Source organism: Mesoplodon densirostris, chromosome 17 (genome assembly GCF_025265405.1).
Source record: "Mesoplodon densirostris isolate mMesDen1 chromosome 17, mMesDen1 primary haplotype, whole genome shotgun sequence".
NCBI lineage: Eukaryota > Metazoa > Chordata > Mammalia > Artiodactyla > Ziphiidae > Mesoplodon > Mesoplodon densirostris.
The window spans coordinates 39,650,818-39,670,913 of record NC_082677.1 but is presented as its reverse complement, the minus strand read 5'-3'; the positions used below and the strand labels follow the sequence as shown (position 1 = coordinate 39,670,913).

The following is a 20,096-nucleotide window of genomic DNA, read 5'->3' as shown; positions in this document are numbered from 1 at the left end:
ATGAGACAAAAATTGAGTGAGATCTGATGAATCTGAACCAAAATGATATAAAAATGACATCTATTTTAGAATTCAATTTTCACAGTCTGTTTAGTCTTATTTTACCCAATAGTAAAAATTCTAAGGAAAATTTATTCATGTAAAAGTGCAAACCATCATATAGTATGGAACCTAACCAGAAATATGAAAGGTCTCATGATTTTTGAAAAAATATCAGTTTATCACTTTCGATCTTTGGAATTAAAGGGTTTCAAATCATCAGGTTGAAAAGCAGTGGACAACAGGCCAGATGGTACTTGTTAATTATAGAAGTGAGTTAATCAATGAACTAACAGTTCTGCTTCCGGGTATAATAAAATGAGATCAAAGCTCATTCAACTATCCTACCATTTAAGTATAACTGGAGATCCATTAAATTGGATAGTTTCACATTTTAAACCTGCGTATTTAAAAGTCAGCAATTCAAGCAGCTCTATGACAGCTGTTGATGCCTAAATCATAGGAAAAGAATTTTGTTTGGTTTTGAACAGGAAGATGGAGCAAAGATGGAGAGGGAAATACATTGAGAACTGATATAAACATTAACTGAGATGACTTTCAAGAAGCTTTTTATGTGCTTTTGGTTTTGCTTTCAACATTTAAATGCAGAGACAGATGGCTTGGACAGTTTTATCGGCACTTGTGTCTTTATGCATTAAAAAATGAAGAAAGATAACTAAACTCATAGATTGCAGGTTGTTAAAGGGGACAAATAATTTAGTTTTTTTAAAAAATCAGTAAATATTTCAGTGTTAAAAAAATCATGATGGGGGATTTTAAGTACATTTTTTGAGAAAAAGGAAACAGATTGGTATAATGCTGAAATTGTAGAAATTATTTATAAGCAGTTTTAAATCCTGATCTGGATTCTAAATAGATATTGCATGATGTAACACAAATAAGACCTCAAAATTTATGAAAAAATTGGAGAGACAGGGAAACGTAAGTGCACACATGCACCAAGCACACACACATGTACACACACCATCTCAAGATTTATTAAGAATCTAGCACATTTCTGACACATGTAATACATATTAAATATTTAATGTTGAGGGAATTATGAAAAATAAATATAATTATTCAACAATTTGGACGATTCCTTATAGTGATAACATTAAAAATAATTATATGTCAAAGATAAAGGATAATATTTCAGTGCATATAACTGCAGTATTAACAAAAAATTCCTGACATTTTAAATGCTGTATATTTGATGGAGAATCATGAATTATTTTCAATTATATTTTGGAAAATGACAACATTAAATATCAATGCTTTATAAAGAACGTTTTTCTTCTTTTTAAAAGTATAAAACAAATCAGTAAGTGGTTCTAAAAATGAGAAAAACTAACTGGAAACTATTCAATGTTTAAGATGCTTCAGATTATAAATTTTTAAAAGACCAGGACATTCAAGGAACCAGTAGAATGACTGTGTTCTCTTTAATAATTCATAATAAAAATGTTTCTTTTTTCTTTCTACCAATTCATGACACAGATTTTATGGAAGAAAACTTGGAAGCACTGTTATTTCCCAAAATAAAACTCGTGTGTGTGTGTGTGTGTGTGTGTGTATGTGCACATGTGTGTGTGTTTCAGGGCAACCACTGGAAATTATATATAGGTCCAAATAAAAAGAGTAAAATTTTCCCTATTTAATGTCATGTCCCAAAATAAAACTTGCCAGAGAATAAACAAAGTAAGCTTTCCAGCAATGCAGCTCAAATACATAAGCAAATTGTTATAATGTAGTTTAGTATATATATTTTTTCTTTCTTTTTTTTCTTTTTTTTTTCTTTTTTTCTTTTTTTTTTTTTTTTTTTGCTGTCTTGACTCAGTTCTGTGGCCCTGGCTACAAGCTGGTCAGTTTCCTTTCTTCAGTAAATCGACATCCCACCACTTCCCTTCTAGAGCTCTCACACTTCTAGGTCATTATGCACCCACCCTAACTGCCCCAAAGGTAAGGCACCAGATATCTTGAGACAAACTCTGTGCCCTAGAGCCTGAGAAATTTTTCTAATCAGTCAATCCACAAAGGTCCCTGGAAACCTAGCTACCTCCACCCTGCTTGGCCATACATACACTGCCCCCTACAATTCCAGCTTATTGTTACCCTGTTCTTGGTACAACCGTCTATGTGGCCCTGCCTGGTGGCCTTTTCTCCTTTAGGACTATAAGTAACAAAAACTGGCCCTCATGCAAGTGCCATCATTGTGTTGTGTCGCACTTTTCAGTGGATCTTTAAATTTTATATAACAGTCAGCTACCTAAAAAACTGACCTAAGAATCCACAAAACTTCTGTACATTTATTTATAGACTTTATTAAAAGCCTTCAAATTTATTTACAAGAATGAATCATCAGTAAAATTTTCAAAGAGCAATTAATATTATCTATTGGAAAAAACCTTTTTTTGCAAGTTAAATATTTTTTACAGTACACACAAATTTTAACTGTAAATATTTTAAATTGTCAGTTATCTGTAAGAACTTTCAGAAAAATGTAGAAATAGAACTTGGAACAAAGTCCCTCTGTTGCCTTTTAAAGAGACAAGCTTCCTTAAACACTACCTCCTTCCCAATGACACATTTTTCTCCTCTCTTGGCTCACTGTTTTTAAGGCAATTATTTGTTTCCCAGGATAGACCCAAAGCTCCATGAGGCTGGTGTTGACATCTGCTTTGTTCACTGCTATATTCCTGGTGCCTGTCACAGTGTCAGCATATAGTAAATACTCAGTAAATATTTATAGAATAAATAAATGTTATCAGTTCTGAAAAACAATATACTCTATTTGTTAAAATGTGTCATTACATGCTGAAGACTTAGGGTCCACATATACTTATAGACACACACACACACACACACACACACCCCTAGTGTTCTCAATTCTTGGGTAATATTCTTAATTTAATAAGATGGCAATGTATATTGGATAAGACTATTTAAAAAATAATCTTGCATATTCTCTCTTTTATGTACTCAATAAAAACCTGATGCTATTAATATTTCTAAGGTAGCTGATAATTTATTTTTTCCTTTGGGGATATTAACAGGAAAAGAAAAACTTATTAATGATTCTGGAAAAGTAAAAATTAAGGATTGATTTATAGGCCTCAATATATATTATACATCAAATTGGTGATTATCTCAGTTGATGTCTAGAAAGGAGTGAACTTTTTTTTTAATATTTAGTTTTTTATTTCATCTTTGGCTGCGTCGGGTCTTAGCTGCAGAATGTGGGCTCTCTAGTTGTGACACAGGCTCAGTAGTTGCGGTGTGCAGGCTTAGTTGCCCTACGGCATGTGGGATCTTAGTTCCCTGACCAGGGATCTAACCCATGTCCCCTGTATTGGGAGGTGGATTCTTAACCACTGAACCACCAGGAGTGAACATATGTAGTAGAGAAGTTAAATAATTCATTTATTAACTATCACAAAGTATTGTTAAGGCAAAGAGATTTGTTGTTGAGGAAGCTTTTGGTATGATGTTTGAGAAATCGGAATCTTCTAATTACTTAAGGTCTGCCTTTTAAGCAGAGGATATCTTTAATAATTTCTCAGAACATTTTCAACATCATAAAATTTTAATTAAAAATTAACATTGTTCTTAGATCATTGCTATTGCTAAGCACTATGAGGAATCAGAAGGCTAATAAGTTGTTTTTTTCCATCAATGGATTTTAAATCTAGTTGAGAGAAAACAAAAATAAAAATGGATACTAATGAATGACATTTTTGTCTTTTGTCCCCCAAAAGACAAAAATGTCATTAAAGTAAGAGTTGAGTGAGTGAGCTCAATTAGGAAATTCGTTATTCATTAATAAGGGAAGACCTGTGGAAATCTTCCAGGTGCATGTAAAACATGAATTGGCAAAGTTAGGGAAGCTTGCTGTGGTACCTGGGAAGCAAGCTGCCCTTTGAAAGAATCAGTAATTAAATGAAAACAAGCCAGGCAAAAAGCATCTTCCAGGCCTGCGATCTTGATGTAAGGGGCATGGATTTGTTTGAGCAAAATGTGTTAGCTTTGTGGATACAGAGTCACTGAACATACCAAAGCGAAACTAAAAGGGAGAAATTAGTTTGAACTTTTAAAGTGTGGGCAGAATTCAGAGGACAGAGAAAGGCTCATAGAGAAGATTAAATTAAATACCCTAGGAAGTAAGTAATGATTTGAGGTTTGTGAGATAAATAGTTCTAAGTAATGAACGTATGTTTAAAAAGATAAAACTATTTACTCTTGAGGGAATGGGACTATGGGTCAGATGGGAAGGAATTTTAAGGTTATTCTAAAGAGCAGATTTTAGATTTCAAAAATGACTAAATTTTCTGTTTGTATGTAAGAGTACATTTTAGGCATAGTTTTTTTTCATGTCCAGTGTCCGTTTTAATGTTGTCTGTGTGTTGAGGTCTCAGGTATCTGTCACCAACTCTTATCTATCTCAGCAGGTATTTCTTTTTTAACATGTAAGAAATAACTAGAATATTATTAAGAAAAATAGATGTTAATATAAAAACCCCACAATTATTGGGCACTTAAAAATATTAGTAGTGCTAACTTGGACTTTAGCAAAGACCTACATTCCAATTGTTGGCTCTTTTAATAGTTGAGTAGAAAAACTTTCAGGGATGTTTTCTTCATTTTTCTCTACATTTTTATTCTGACGACTCTCTACTTTTGAAAATGCTTTATGCCTCAGGCGTTCTTGCCTATCCACTTAACCTCATTCGTAAAATCAATTCCTAATTTTCAAGCTACCACTTATCATTTTACTGTTTAATCAAGGGGAAAAAAACAATGAGAACAACAACAAAAAAAAAACATTTTCCTTAAACATTTGACACTTGTTGTTTATCAGTAAAGAACTGATGTCCTTTTTACATAATCAGAGAAGAGTTTACTTTCAAAATCATGGTTAAAATGTTTTAGATTGCCTGCTGGTAAAAAAATAAACAAAAGAGAACTATCTATGATGACTTATTTTCCCTTTGAATATTAGACTCCATGTGACCCAAGTTGCAACTTAGCTAGACTTTCACATTAGTGAAATTTGGATTATTTAATACACTTAGAAATCAAGAAAATAGGTTAAGCTTGGAAGGAACCACATGTTGTCTTTGGATGCAAATGGTGTCTTTATTTACTCGGATTTCCCGATGTCAACCAGTCAACCAGGTGTATCTTTAGTAATATACTTTAGTTAAATCATTCTTTAAAATGATTATTTAACTTTTTAAAATGTTGCAAAGTTATTTTCATGGGATTTCATACTAAAAACACATGTTTATATGGAAAAACATTTTGTATAACCTTTACAGTATTTATTTTTAATGTTATATTTCAAGTAATAGTTTTTGTATTCAAGGAGTTGATATGTTAGCATATATTTCAACATTGCACATAAAATGTTTGTACTTTTCACTATTTCTCGTGAATATGAGTTTTTTTGTGAAGTAGGACATAAATCAGTAATAATACATATGTCATGGAAAAAGTTCATCAGGAATTATATGTCATGGGTATATCTCTTTACTCATGCCTGTCTATTTATTTTTCTATCTGTCTGTATCTCTAGATATAAATGAAGGCTTAAGGAAAAGAGATAATTCTCACCTCAAGTAAAAGGAATTTTATTCCTCCTATGTTATTCTTAAAAGGATGGGGAATCATATCTTTGAATTGTTTACCTTAATACAATTTTCATGAGAAAATGAGATCACCAATGCACTTTTTCTCTAAGGAGATAATTTTAAATGAAAACTCTAACCACTTTCTTTCCTTATTTTGTCTCTTGTCCTCTGCAGATGGGCCTCTGGGCCCCCGAGGATTAGCTGAAGCTACAGAGATGTGCACTCAAGAGTGCCTGGTTTTGGGTCACTCTGATAACTGCTGGATGCCTCCTGGCTTGGGTCCATATCAACACCCTAAATCACCTCTCTCAACCTTTGCACCCCAGAAAGAATGGGTCAAGAAGGACAAGCTTGTGAATGGGCACACCCTGACCAGAGCCTGGAAAGAAGATAGCAGCAGGAACCAGTTCAATGACCGTAAGCAGTATGGTTCCACTGAAGGCCATTTCAACAATGGCAGCCACATGACAGACATTCCTCTGGCAAACCTGAAATCTTATAAGCAAGCAGGAGGTGCTATTGAGAGTCCTAAGGAGCACCAACTCTAAAAAGAAAAAGGCTATATGGGACCTAATAACTTTAAACTAAATAGACATGCTAATATCATGTGTGTCAGAGCTTTATGTATTCAATAGATCTCTACAACTATGCCCCTTATAGCAGGGATATCCATAATTTTGTGTTAGCACCATGGAGGATACAATGTTTTATCACATAAGAGAGAGAAGATAGTTCTACTAGCCATGTGATCTTGTTTGCTAGGGTTGATTAAACTCTCCAGAGGTCTCTCCATTGTGCAAATATCCTTTTTTTTTTTAAACTGCATTTTATTTTGACCCTGGACTGCTGCTATGAACAATAGAATATGCATTTGGAGAGTAAGAAAGTTCCATGGATTAGAGTGACTGACAAACATATCCAGTTAGAAAATTGTGCTCTTTTTGTCGTTGATCTGTGCTGGGACTGCTATACTTGACATTATACTTCAAACGAAACTTAAAAAGATAAGCATTAAACCTATTGTGCTGTTAACAACGTTAGTGGACACTTGTAAGTCAATCAGTGTTAAAGTATTTGTAAATAGAAGCAAGCTATTATTAACAACTTTTGTGTACTTATACCGTTCACCTAAAAAAACGTTGTAGCATAATTCTGTGTTTTATGGTTGCTTCTTTTCTTTTTTCTTTTGCCTCTTTGTTGCTATTTTTGTTGTTTCTTTTAGTGAAGTGTTTCTGAGTCTGTCTTAACACACATTATTCAAAAGATCTCAGATACTTGTAGTGAAAATAAAGGTTCTGGAATCTTGCTTCTTTTATGATAGCTTATGATGCTGGAATTCTATAAGAAATAAAGATAAAAAATGAAAACTTTATATTAAAAAAGGACTTCTGCAAAAGCTTGGAAATTCAGAACCTATTTTCTTGATATCCTTATTTTCAAAGTAGGCAAAAGCAAAGTCACTTATTTAGTAGCAATAAGTGAGATAGTAATGGGAAAGTGTTATCCTTCAGAAAGTGATATATCCTGTGCTTGTCACTCATGCAAAACTAATGTATTAAATTAGCATATATTAAAGAAAAATTACTATTCAAAGATAGTTTCAATTGGGCAAATGTGTGTCTACAACTTTGTTGAAATGGCAGTTTGTGTTGATTCTCATATACAATAATGTTGTTGTAACACAAGTGTTAGACCATAGTCACAAACTATTTAATGTGTTGTGCCTTCATGATGTAACAGAACATTCTCCAGGTAGGCTAGTTGGGGGAAATTAAGGGATAGATCTCTAATTATTGCTGTTTAACTGTTTGTTATCATAGTTGGTCAATGCCGGCAGGTACCAGCATCTTGTCACTTAGGTCAAACCAACAGAGTGGCAGCTAATGTTAATAAGATCTCAGTTGCACGTGCAAACAAATCCAAATTCGAGCATTCTTAGGAGGTTTTTGTTAAGGCATGACAGATGATTTAAACAAATAAATAGCATGCAACAAAACGTCTTTATTGAAAGAAGTGAAAGTTATCTTAATGCCACCGTTCAACATCAGTTTTAAAGTAAAAAAAATAAAAAATAAAAAAATGGTTTGCTAATCTGATAGATAATTTGTTCTTACCAAAAATAAAATTACTTTGTAAATAGCAATTCACATTTTTCCACAGTATAATGGAAAATAATGGGTAGGAGTGCATTGCTTATTGCAGTACATATTTGTCGGTTTGTGAGGGGTGTTTGATGACTTTGACACAATAAATATCTAAACAATTATCCTTGTTACTGCTTTGCCAGTTCTACGTTATTTACAATTATTCAGCTCTTGCAATAAATGTTTTGAATTCCTGACTGTAGTGTGTTAATTTGTGGTCAAAATCCAAAGTGATGAGTTTTACTCTAATTGTTAGATAAGTATATGTTAATAAAAGTTAACTTTTAATTAGAAATCAAAGAAAATTTGTTAGGGGTTTAATAATACCTACATTCTGAAAATAAGTTTCCAAGTTAGAGTTAAATTCCCCTAATGATCTATGAAATCATTTTCTTGGGAAATTCAGGGAGAAAGTTCACCTTCTAGTCAAGATTCATACAAGTTTCATCAAAGTGAAATCCCAAGTCATAAACTGGGCAGGCAACACTGGTTATTTAGTGAGGTTATCTTCTTAACTCTTGGTATCCTTTAATAAGATTTCATGAAACAAACTCTCAAACATTTCATTGCTGACAGAAGAGGACTATTCAGGGATTGAGGCCTTGGAACAAGGGCCAAAACTTCAACTATATTTATTTCAGGTTAGGAAAATAGGCTTAGAAACTGCAAAGGATAATAAGACACACTCACACATATGCCATATGTTTATATTCACCACAGAGCAACTGGATGAGTTTTAGTGTAAGTAAACAGGTCTGACTCTTTCTCCATAGCTTTTTGAAGAGCTGTAAAATAAGACTCAGGAGATAGTAACATGGAGATAAAGATATTTGCTTGGACAAGTGGCTGTATGTGAGACCCTAACCCCTCACCTCTGAATAAGCCAGATTTATCTAGTAGTCTGAGATGCCACCCTCTTTTCCTTCACAGGGGCAGAGCCTGCCCTAGGACACAGAGAGTGAATGAATCCTGGAAACAGACCACTCTTGAAAACAAAAATCCATGCCTACTCAGTCCCTCCCTACATTTTTTACAAGTCAGATGACATTCCTTTCTGCCTTGAAGAATGAAAGGTGAGAGAAAATAAAATAATTATTCTCCTACCTTTTTTTTCCCTAAAAGAGTGGAATAGAAATACCTTCCTCCAAACCAGAAGTTTGGAAAAGAAACTCCCCATCCCACCATATTTCTTCTAATAAATATGACAATATCTACTCTTATCAAGACATTCAGTTATATGCTCTGTAAAAATTAAAATAAGTAACATTACAAACCAATCTGAAGTATTTACTCATTAAGTAAATAATATATTCATGATAACTAATCTTAAATATCACCCACATTATTTTATTGTGTAGACATTGAATATTGTAAATCACATTTACCTGGAAATCAAAGGCAGTTACATTTCCTAAGAAAGAACACATATGAAATGTATAAAAATAATGACTTTTAAAGTGATTATCAAATGCTACAGTACTATATGCCACACACTTTCTAAGGTAGATATAGAAATAAACTTATTAAGCTAAATATGACCCGTTTGAATGAACATTTCTATACATACACTAACATAAAATATATATTTAAATAATGGTTATTCATTAACAGACAACTGAGTAGTCATTTTGCTGCACTGATGCTATTCAGCAAATCTCTTTCAGCATAGAGTGGTGTTCCCTCCCCCCGCACCATCATTCCTTAGCTAAAGTAAGAAATGCAGCTGAGGCCCAGAAGCCATTCTAGTATATATTAAACTCTCTTGAATAGAAGCCAGGAATGGCTAATTATTATTAGTAAGGAGTTTTGGAAGCCAGGGATAAAAGGGATGCCTTGTCAGTTTCAATTCTAACGTGGATGTCAGGGTGTTACTTTGTAAGTGGGCAAACCAAACTATGAAAAGGAGGAGTGGTGTTAGGAGTCTAAAAATGCTTCATTGTTCTGCTTTGTTTTAAATAGAGCTGATCTTCTCTCCCTAAAGGAAACTCTTTCATTGGTTCTTTTGAAAGAGATCACTTTCAAATTATCCCAGTGTTCTTAAAGGCATAGTGATCACATAATGATTTCTCTATATACTGTTCTCCCTTTATCACAACTACCAATCTAAATTTTAGTACACATCAACCAGGTTTTCCACTGTTGAAAAAATATAAAATTAATCTCATAGTAATAAAATACTTTTGTAAGACATACAGTATTTAAAGCATGACTATCATAATAATATTTCATTCACATTTAGTTCACTCAGTTTTCATTTATATTAATGAGTATTCCAAAGATATCAATTTTCTATTATCGTGATACCACCATTATCCATTTTAAAATATTAAATAAGGTCTATATTTTCTACTTCAAAAATGAATTTTTATTTTCTTATTTCTTAGATTTTTTAAATAGTGCACCACACAATGAATTGAGTTCTTTTTTTTTTTTTTTTTTGCCGTACGCAGGCCTCTCACTGTTGTGGCCTCTCCTGTTGCAGAGCACAGGCTCTGGATGCGCAGGCTCAGTGGCCATGGCTCACAGGCCCAGCCGCTTTGCAGCATGTGGGATCTTCCCGGACTGGGGCACGAACCCGCATCCCCTGCATCGGCAGGCGGACTCTCAACCACTGTGCCACCAGGGAAGCCCCAATGAATTGAGTTCTGTCCACCTTTTTGTTATCTTACATACCACATTGTTCTTGAAGCTTTATAATGAAAAGCTCTTTTTAAATTAAGTTTTTCATTTTTTACCCTAAAATTTTCTTTTTGAAGTTCTATGGTTGTGTTCTTATTAGAGTACATACAACACAATTATTATTGGACTCATTCAATGTCAAATATTATAAAGTCCACATATTTGCAAATATGCTCAACTACAGTAATTTTTCAGATACTATTACAGTACTATTTAAACTCAAGCCCTGTCTTTTCTGGATCTTTGTAGTTCTTTTTAAAAAACATTTATTATGATATAACTGGCATATCATGTTGTATTAGTTTCAGGTGTACAACATAATGATTCAACATTGGTATATACTGCAAAATGATCACCACAATAAAACTAGTTAATAGTCATCACGCCCCATGGTTATAATTTTTTTCTCCTGATGAGAACTTTTAAGACTTACTCTCTTAGCAATCTTCAAATATATATTATTATTATATTATTATTATTAACTATGGGGACTGTGCTGTATATTATCTTTGTGGCTCTTCTACCAAGAACTTTTTTTTTTCACCTCCAAATTCACCATTAGTTTGGCATCATTGACATAATCCTGAATAATGATGCTCAAAATAATAATATTGACCTTGGAACTCTAACACAATCAATCATTGATAACAAGGTCCTCAGTAAATATGAACTAGAAACCATTTAGGTTACATGATTAGGAAATGGTAACAAAATGCATTATTTGCAAAAAATTGAAACACTCCACTCTCCATATTTTTAACTCTTCTATTCCCTTCTATCTACTTACTGGAATTTGTCTATTTTCCCCAAGGGGAACTCCAGACTGTTTTCAATATGTTTCAAGTACAAAATTACTATGTTTCCAGGAACTTGCTGGTTTGGAAGAAACTTCTTATGAAGCAAATAATTTTCATTTTTATCCAGCGATATTTTTTTCATGGAACCCATTTTCCCTTCTGTACTCCTGAAAGTGTGCACCCTCCATTGACTGTGGTATGTGGTCCCTGCTTTTACAGGTATTATTTCTTCTTTGACACTTTATGACTTGAAGTTCCCACCAAGCCTCTCTTGTGCCCTGATGTGTTCTCTGTACATGGTCCACCCCAGCACTGTTCACCCCATCAAGAAGAGGCTTTTTATGGCCATTGGACTTATGGAAAAGGCTAAGATGGCATCAGCTATCATTTAAAAAGCACATCTCATTTCTACCAGAAATAAGTTTTACATTGCTTTTTTTCCACAAAAAAATCCATACATCAAAGAAAAATAAAAATAACAGAAAAATTACAAAAAAAAAGACAGAAAATTGAGGCAAAGGGATTATGTGTGTCTATGTTTATATAAATTCATGTCACCAGTTCTGCATACTTTCCAGGCTTGGGTCATATATTTGTCTCTAAGATTACAGGGAGTGAAAGCAAGATAAGCAAAAAAGCACTCCAGTTATCAGTGAAATAAATAAAATATATTTTACATTTTTTGTGGATAACATTCTCTCTTTTTTATTTTCTCCAAAGTCTGATGACGAATGGACCATTAGAAATAATAATTTTGAACAGGCTTATTTCTTCAATGTTTAGCATTTTTAAATCATAGTTTAAGTAAATCATTACTATCACTATATAAACTATATGAAATTCTATGTAAAATATACTTTTCTCCTTCTCTTTTAATAATATTTTTTCAATGTTTATACATCACTAGAGTAATCCTTTTCCACCGTTTGGAAAACAGCATAAGAGTATCATCTGTGCTGGTCCCCAGACCACTCACATCACCGAGTTCCCAATCACCATCTAACTCTCCTCTCTACACTATAAAAGGGACTGCTTCCCTTAGGAAAATCTATCATTTCAAAAGAAGAAAATAATTTCCTAGGCTGCCACAGCCAAGAGGACCAAATCCCTATAAAACAAAACATATCAGCCTCAGTAATAAGCCCTCATTCTCCCCTCATTTAAAGCATCCATCATAAAATTCAATTCAGGATCTAAAGGACAACTGTCTCTGGATATGGCCAAGGTTACAAAAGATTGCTAAAATCTTTACTGCCCAGTATATTTGGGTTGGATGGCCTTTAGTTAAGCTCCATAATATGACAACTGATGAACAATATTTTTAAAATTCAGGTTTTACTTACCTTTGGTTGTGATTGTCCCAAACAGCAGTGGGGACTTCATTCAGATCCCAGAGATCTTCAGAGTAACTGCTAGAGAACCCTGGCATACACGTCATGACACAGAATATAATTTCCTAGGAAAATCTATCTAGTTACACAGTTGCCAGACTAAAATTTAAATATGTGGGAAACATACTTGTTGTCCTTTGTTTTTTCTACAGCATATAATTATTATTCAATGAAGTTTGTTTTACTTATCCATCAATAATTATAATTGCACTTATATAGCACTTACTCCGTGCTTAACACAGTTCTAAGGATGTAAATTATCATTTAATTTTCTCATATACTTTGTTTTCTAGGTATTGTTTTTTAGGTTTATATTACATTTTTACAGGTGAGGAAACTGACATACAGGGAGTTCAAATGAATCTACTCTAGATGGTACAGCAAGCAAGCAGCAGTGCCAGTCTCCTGGTCTGACTGTAGAAAATGCCCTTTTACCCACTAAGCAGTGCTATCTCCTTATGAAAGATTAAAGCACTTTTTTTTTTTCTTTTCCGGTACGCAGGCCTCTTACTGCTGTGGCCTCTCCCGTTGCGGAGCACAGGCTCCGGACGCGCAGGCTCAGCAGCCATGGCTCACGGGCCCAGCCGCTCCGCGGCATGTGGGATCTTCCCGGACCGGGACACAAACCGGTGTCCCCTGCATCAACAGGAGGACTCTCAATCACTGCGACACCAGGGAAGCCCCTCAAGCACTTTTTGACTCTGGGACTGAATGATAAATTCCTATTTTTTCTAAACAAGAGCAATAAAATAATTTATTAACTTGTTCTGAAATGAATATCTCCCTTCCATTTAGAATTTGGTCAACCCACTGGATAATATATTTATATGTTGGCTTAAATATTTTTTTTTTATTAAATGTGTAGAAATTGTGCTTTTCATCCTTGGGACAAAATAATGCAGTCTAAAATGGTACAAAAGTTTAGAGGGACTAGAGCCTAAACAGTGTTCCTGGGAAATCGGGCTAAGTCCCCTCTGCTAGATAAAAGTGCTGAATGCTTTTCACATGCCCCAGATGTATCTATTGACAGCTCACACCTTTTTACACATAGCACTTGCCTTCTGTTCCCTACTTGGAAATCAGGTAAAGAACAAAGTGAGCCACACATCAGGCTTCCATTGCCACAGGGCATTAAAATGAGACCAAAATCAGTCTGACAATTAACTTTAACAAGCTTATTTTCTTCTCGTCACGGAAATACAGTTCCCATTGACATCAAAGGGAGCTATGTTCTCGAACAGAGAGGAGAATGGACTCCCCAAGCACCATGCAGAAAGCTATATGTTAAGCTTCAGAGCATAAATACCCACTCTTACTGCATCACCAATTTCAATCAACTGCTCTTACATCTACAGTTTGGTTTATTGTCCAAATGGAGAAGTACTCCTTAATTTGACAAACAAGAATCTCAGATTATAGATATGAAAATAAATTACTTATAATGCCAAGGTCATACCAAGTAGTAGTACTTCATTAGTCTTCCCTTTCCTCCAGGAAAGGTTGACCGTAGGTTTTAAAGGTCATCTCCCTGTAGTACACAATCTTACAGTGTACTCTTTTTATAATACAGTGTGATAACAAATGGCATAAAGTATTAAATATAAATATTCAAATAGTTTAATAATATCACAATGCCATTCAATAATCCACTGCTCCATTCATTGAGACACTTGCATAGGGTAACTTTTCATGTCTCATATATATATATATATATATATATATATATATATATATTTCCCCCCCTCCATATGCAGGCCTCTCACTGTTGTGGCCTCTCCCGTTGTGGAGCACAGGCTCCAGACACTCAGGCTCAGCGGCCATGGCTCACGGGCCCAGCCGCTCCGCGGCATGTGGGATCTTCCCGGACCGGGGCACGAACCCATGTCCCCTGCATAGGCAGGCAGACTCTCAACCACTGCGCCACCAGGGAAGCCCTCTCTTTTATATTTTGATCTTTAGTTATTTGTCATGGCATAATTGCTGATGTAAATAATTGAACAACGGGTGTATAGGAAATATTTGTCTCCACACACACAGTAATCAGTATGAGAAAACCAACAATATTAAACTTCTTGAGAAAGAAAACATTTATGGCCACTTCCTTTCAAAATGTTAACCTAGGAATCTTTGCATTTTTTAACACTTATAGATAAATATTAGATAGATATAGATACAGAGGTAAAGGTATATAGTTACATAGTTGTATATTATTTATAGTATTACTAATAGCTCATATTGTTATTCTTTGTATTAATTTGATATTGTTTATATAATGCTAGAAATCTAAGTAAAGAAGTTCATATAACACAAATACCCACTTCCCAGTAGGATGGCTTTTAACTGTCTAGTGCAGATGAAATATCACTAGAGAAAAGATTGCTTCAGTCATGCATTCTAGGGGCTCATGAATTAAGTTAAACTTAAATGGTACAAAATGAAATACTTGCCTTCAGCAGTATTTAGTGGTGGTGAAGTTCCTTATAATATTTCAATATTTATTAAAATTAATAATGAAATAAGGATAAGGAGATTTAGCTTATAAATTCTACTTAGAAAGAAAAATTTAAGGGAGATGATGGTACTGAATCTCATCAAATTAAGAAATTTCCATTTTGCAGAATAAACCTGGCATATATAATTGACACAATCATCTTTTAATGAAGTAAAATCAAGAGAATAATATTCACTTCATAGTCTTATTGTGAACATTGAATGGGGTAATTCATTTATAGAGCTTAGAATGGTGCTTGAATACCATAAGTGCTCAATAATTGCATTTATTATTGTTAGTAGTAATAGTTTATTCAACACCTTTTCTAATCACAAAATATTTAAAATATATTAATTACACAGAATATCAAAAATGCAGTTCTCTTTATCCCTGCTCCTAATACTATGTGTTATAATCAATGAACTTCCCTCTACTCTTAGAGAAAACTTTGCCCCAACTCCAGAGAGCAGAGATGCCATTAGTCAAGAATTATCTCAACTACTAAAACAGGTAGAAACTTGACTATGTCTCTTCACTTCTTTTCTTTCTTCACTTCTTTTAAAATTCTTCAACTTTTCTGAATCTTTGTCTTACAACTCTTTCAATGCTTATTCCATGATCATTATACTGTTATTTCATAGTTCAGCCTACACAAATTCAAACACTTACAGAAGCTAGTTTAGTATGGAGAAATGAGAGACAGAAATTGTGCTTTCTTCCTTTGGAAGAGAATGGCAGCTATTTGGCCACCACAGCCATTTCCATACAGTATAGTGGGTCCAACAGTTACCAAATCTTCCAAATTCTCAAGGGAAGCCTGAATTCCATAATGCCATGGGAAATTTCTCTCTAGAATACATTGTGAGCTTAAAACAAACAAATAAATCAGTGGGCCACAGGGTAGCATATTTGCTAACTGGTCAGAAATTCTCTATTCTGTTTTCTGTAAATTCAACTTCTAATTTTTTTACCCTGGTCATAATCTTATGCCTTTTCATAACATTTTAAAAGCTTGAGTCTCTCTAATTTAAAACAAAAGAAGAGTAAACAAATAGAAAACCTTCTTAGCACTTACTTCGTCTTCTGCCTCATCTGCTTTATCCATTTCACAATCTTCTTGAAAGTGTACCAATACATCAATACCCCATAGTCTAACCACTCCAACAAAATTTCTCTGGCTATGTTCTCCAAATTCTCCTGCCCAAATTTTCTCAATATGTAAAGGCCAACTCATGCTTCCATACTATGTCTGAATCTAGAAGTAAAGAAAGAACCATAGCTCGTGTGTGCCTGGGCACCACAGCTGCTGCAGGTCCTGCTATAGCTGGTAGGATGGAGGTGTGCCAGAACAGACCTCACAGGGAGAGGCCAGGACAGCAGATCATGCTAAGATGTGAGGGGTAATGTGGTGACCCTTTCCACTAAACCACTAAAGCCACTGAGGACACTGAGGAGTTAATGGGTGTGGAGCAAATTTGGGGCATTGCTTTAATTGGATCTTATACAGACACCGTGGTGGGGCTAGTAAGCTCTAACATATACTTACTTGCTCCTTGACTTGAAGTCCTGAAACTCTATTCTCCACAAGGAATGAGTGTATTATGTCTAAAATGAAATCTGATCATATTACTCTGGGTTAAAACTGTCCAATATTTCCCTATTAGTCTCAGTCTAAAAGTCCATATGTCCTAAAATAGCCTGCAGACTCCAGCATGCTCTGTCCTCTGATCATTTGACTATCCTCTTCTCAAGCTCCCCCAAAACATGGATTGTTTGATGATCAAGCTAAATTGAACTCCTTTAAGTTCCTTGAAAACCCCGTGCCCTTTTTTGCTTCTGGGCCTTTCTGAGCGTTCTCTGCTCTGCTGATACATTCTTCCTTTCTGTTCTCTCTCTTAGAGCAGCTAAGGCCCCTTGTTACTCTTTCTTTCTTTCTTTTTTTAAGATGGGGTATAGGTGTTTTTGAGCTCGGAATTTAAAATATGACTTCCTTTAGACTTTTCCAACTGCTCCCAAGCAACCAGATGATCGCCCTATCATAGCACACTGTATTTTCATCATCTATTTACTTGCCGGTATCTGTCATTAGACTCTAAACTCCCTGAGAAAAAATATTACGTCTCTGTTATTCAACATTGTGTTCACTGAGCCTTTGACATAATAGGGGTTCAATAAATGTTTATGGAATCAATTCATGACTACCATCTAATTGTAGGATCCTCTACAAAGTGACATGTTTTGAGGCCTGGCACATGTACAATGGTACCACCCAGAGAACTTGGAAGACAATCCAAGTGCATGTTATAGAAGTATTACAGGTATTTTTCAAGTAGTAAAGGTATTATTAAACAAATTTAAGAGGACTCTTCTGCTTTCTTCTTTTCTAATATACTATGTGTTTCTGTTTTAGGTTTTTTTCTTTACTCCTTTTTCTCTTCTTTTCTGTCTGGGGAAAAAATAGACCTGCTTTTTTTGATAGGAGCTGATTTAAACTTTACTGCCTTTGCTAGGGGTGTAGCTGACACAAGAAGGCAAAAGTAAAAGTGATCACTCCTTTAGTGGGCAGTGCTATAGAGAAACCAGTTGTCTTTCCCCTTGTCCTGGTGCCACTCCTACGCCTTCTTTTAGTGCCTTCCTTGTCTAAATATTATGAACTTAAATTCTAATTGTCAGTTTATTTGTTCACCACTCCAACTAGCTGGGAACTATTTGAGGGCAGAGATTGATTCAGTAACCCTGTGGAATAAACATCTCATGCAGAACTTACAGTAAGCATTTAAAGAATGTATAATGTGAAATATGTAATAAAACTCTTCTGCCTAGAAGTAGCAAACTATAAATATGACGACTATTTGTTAGAATTTTAAAAAGACATATACATCAGATATGGGTTTGATTAAATGAACTTTAAGTATCATTTCTTCCAACTAGATGCTCTGTAACACTTTGTAACATGATAAATATGTTTATCAGAGGTGTATAGGAAAATGTAAGGGTGGAAAATAAATATCTATAAACCAAAGCAGAAAATGAAGACACAGAGTTAAGTCTGTTTCTTATAAGTGTAATTATTTTGTTGGAAATTTTATTTAATATGACAATAAAGCAGACATTGAGTTAGTTTATTCCAAGCTGAAGTTATTAAAAAACCTTCTGCTCAAAGTTCATTTTTGATTTCTTCTTCTTCAACTTTGTATTACAGTATAAATAATTCAAAAACATTTCAAATTTTCAAATTCAAATATGAACTCCTCAAGAATTATGCTGCAATTGCTAAATGGCACTATAAAATAAAATGGTTGGGCTGTGAATATGAAAAAAAACTGTACTAAGATACAGTTGTTCAAAGTTTTATGTGTTAACTACTGAATTATGAGTTATCAGTCATTCCTAAAATGTTCATTTTATTTGGAATACTAAAAGATATTCCAGAAGAGACAGTAATTTGCACTTACTCAATGCTCCAATGTATAGAAGCAGTAATGCTTATGGAGTGGAGATAAAATGCTATTTTAAATTTGCTGAGTTCCTCCTATTGCTTAAAGTGTAATGAATCTGGATTTTAAAATTACTGAAGCTGATGAAATGGCAAATACGGGATTTATAAACAGTTTTGGAAGATCAGATTGGACGTTGGAATTGTGTTGGGAAATACTCTCCCTTTATTCTTGTCAGGTTGACGTGAGAGCAACGGAAACACAAGCAGGTTTGAGACAATCTTGAACCAGTGATGAAGTCTCAATGAAGATAAATCACATGGAGGTATTAAGAAGTCATTAGGGCTCAGTTAGAGCTGAAGAAAATAACTGTAATATCTTTCCATCCTCTCCTTATTTGCCTCCTTTCCACTCCCTCCTCCACCCCACTCACAAAAGAGACAGTGGGAATTTGCTTCCAAGAATGAGGATAGAAGTTGACCATAGGCAAAACATTTCAAGAAAACACATGGTTCTAGAAGTGAAAAGACTGCTAGATTCTAAGACTATATTATCTGGTGTCCATTTTTGAGGCATCCCTTCCTGCATTATAGTTCTTGGTATTATAACCAAATTTCAGCAAAGTTGTATTACATGCTACAAACTGTGCTGTGAAGGAATGGTATAGAATCACTTCTTTATCTGAGAAATGGTAGTATTTGGAGAAGCAATAGCAAGACAAGACAAGGAGAGTCCTGGAAGGACACCACATGAAGACATGATGACGCAAACAGGATCAGTGTGCTGTAGTAAAGAATTGTTCCTTGGGAGCCCTCAGAAATAGTAAGGAAAGTAAATCTATGACAGACACATAATTTTTTGTAATCAGATAGGACTGGGGGCTTGGGCTATGTTATTTTGGTATTAGAGGAAGAGAAACGGTTTTGGCTGAAGAACCTCGGAAGTGTAAGCGCTAGATTTATGTGCATGGTATAGAGTCAATCAATATACATAAACAAGCATTCATGCACTCTTAAAAATGTTATATTCCAAAAGTTTGCTTGGGTATTGAATGTTAGAAATCTGGATCATTTTTCTCAAGCAAAGTTGTCTCAAAATCCTCTTTACTTTATTGATTATTTTCCCTAATCCTCAGTGCTCGGGTAACACATTACTGTCTCTTACACAGTCTCTTTCTTTCAAAGCTTACTGACACAGCATGGGTCAAAACACAGTCTTGGACTTTCCTGGTGGTGCAGTGGTTAAGAGTCTGCCTGCCCCTGCCCATGAAGGGGACATGGGTTCAATCCCTGGCCCGGGAACATCCCACGTGCTGTGGAGCAGCTAAGCCCGTGAGCCACAGCTACTGACCCTATGCACCACAACTACTGAATCCTGCACACCTAGAGCCCATGCTCTGCAACAAGAGAAGCCACCACAATGAGAAATGCATGCACCACAACAAACTGTAACCCCCACTCGTTGCAACTAGAGAAAAAGCCTGCGTGT

The 20,096-nt window shown here is 34.7% G+C and overlaps 1 protein-coding gene across 1 annotated transcript in view; it reads left to right on the top strand.

Moving 5' to 3' along the window:
* PCDH9 (protocadherin 9) overlaps positions 1–6,217 on the top strand; it is a 989,662-nt gene extending 983,445 nt beyond the window's left edge. The window contains exon 5 of the mRNA XM_060079958.1: positions 5,844–6,217. Within this exon, the coding sequence (XP_059935941.1) occupies positions 5,844–6,217 (374 nt within the window). The remainder of the gene's footprint in view (positions 1–5,843) is intronic.
* The last annotated feature ends 13,879 nt before the right edge of the window (positions 6,218–20,096 follow it).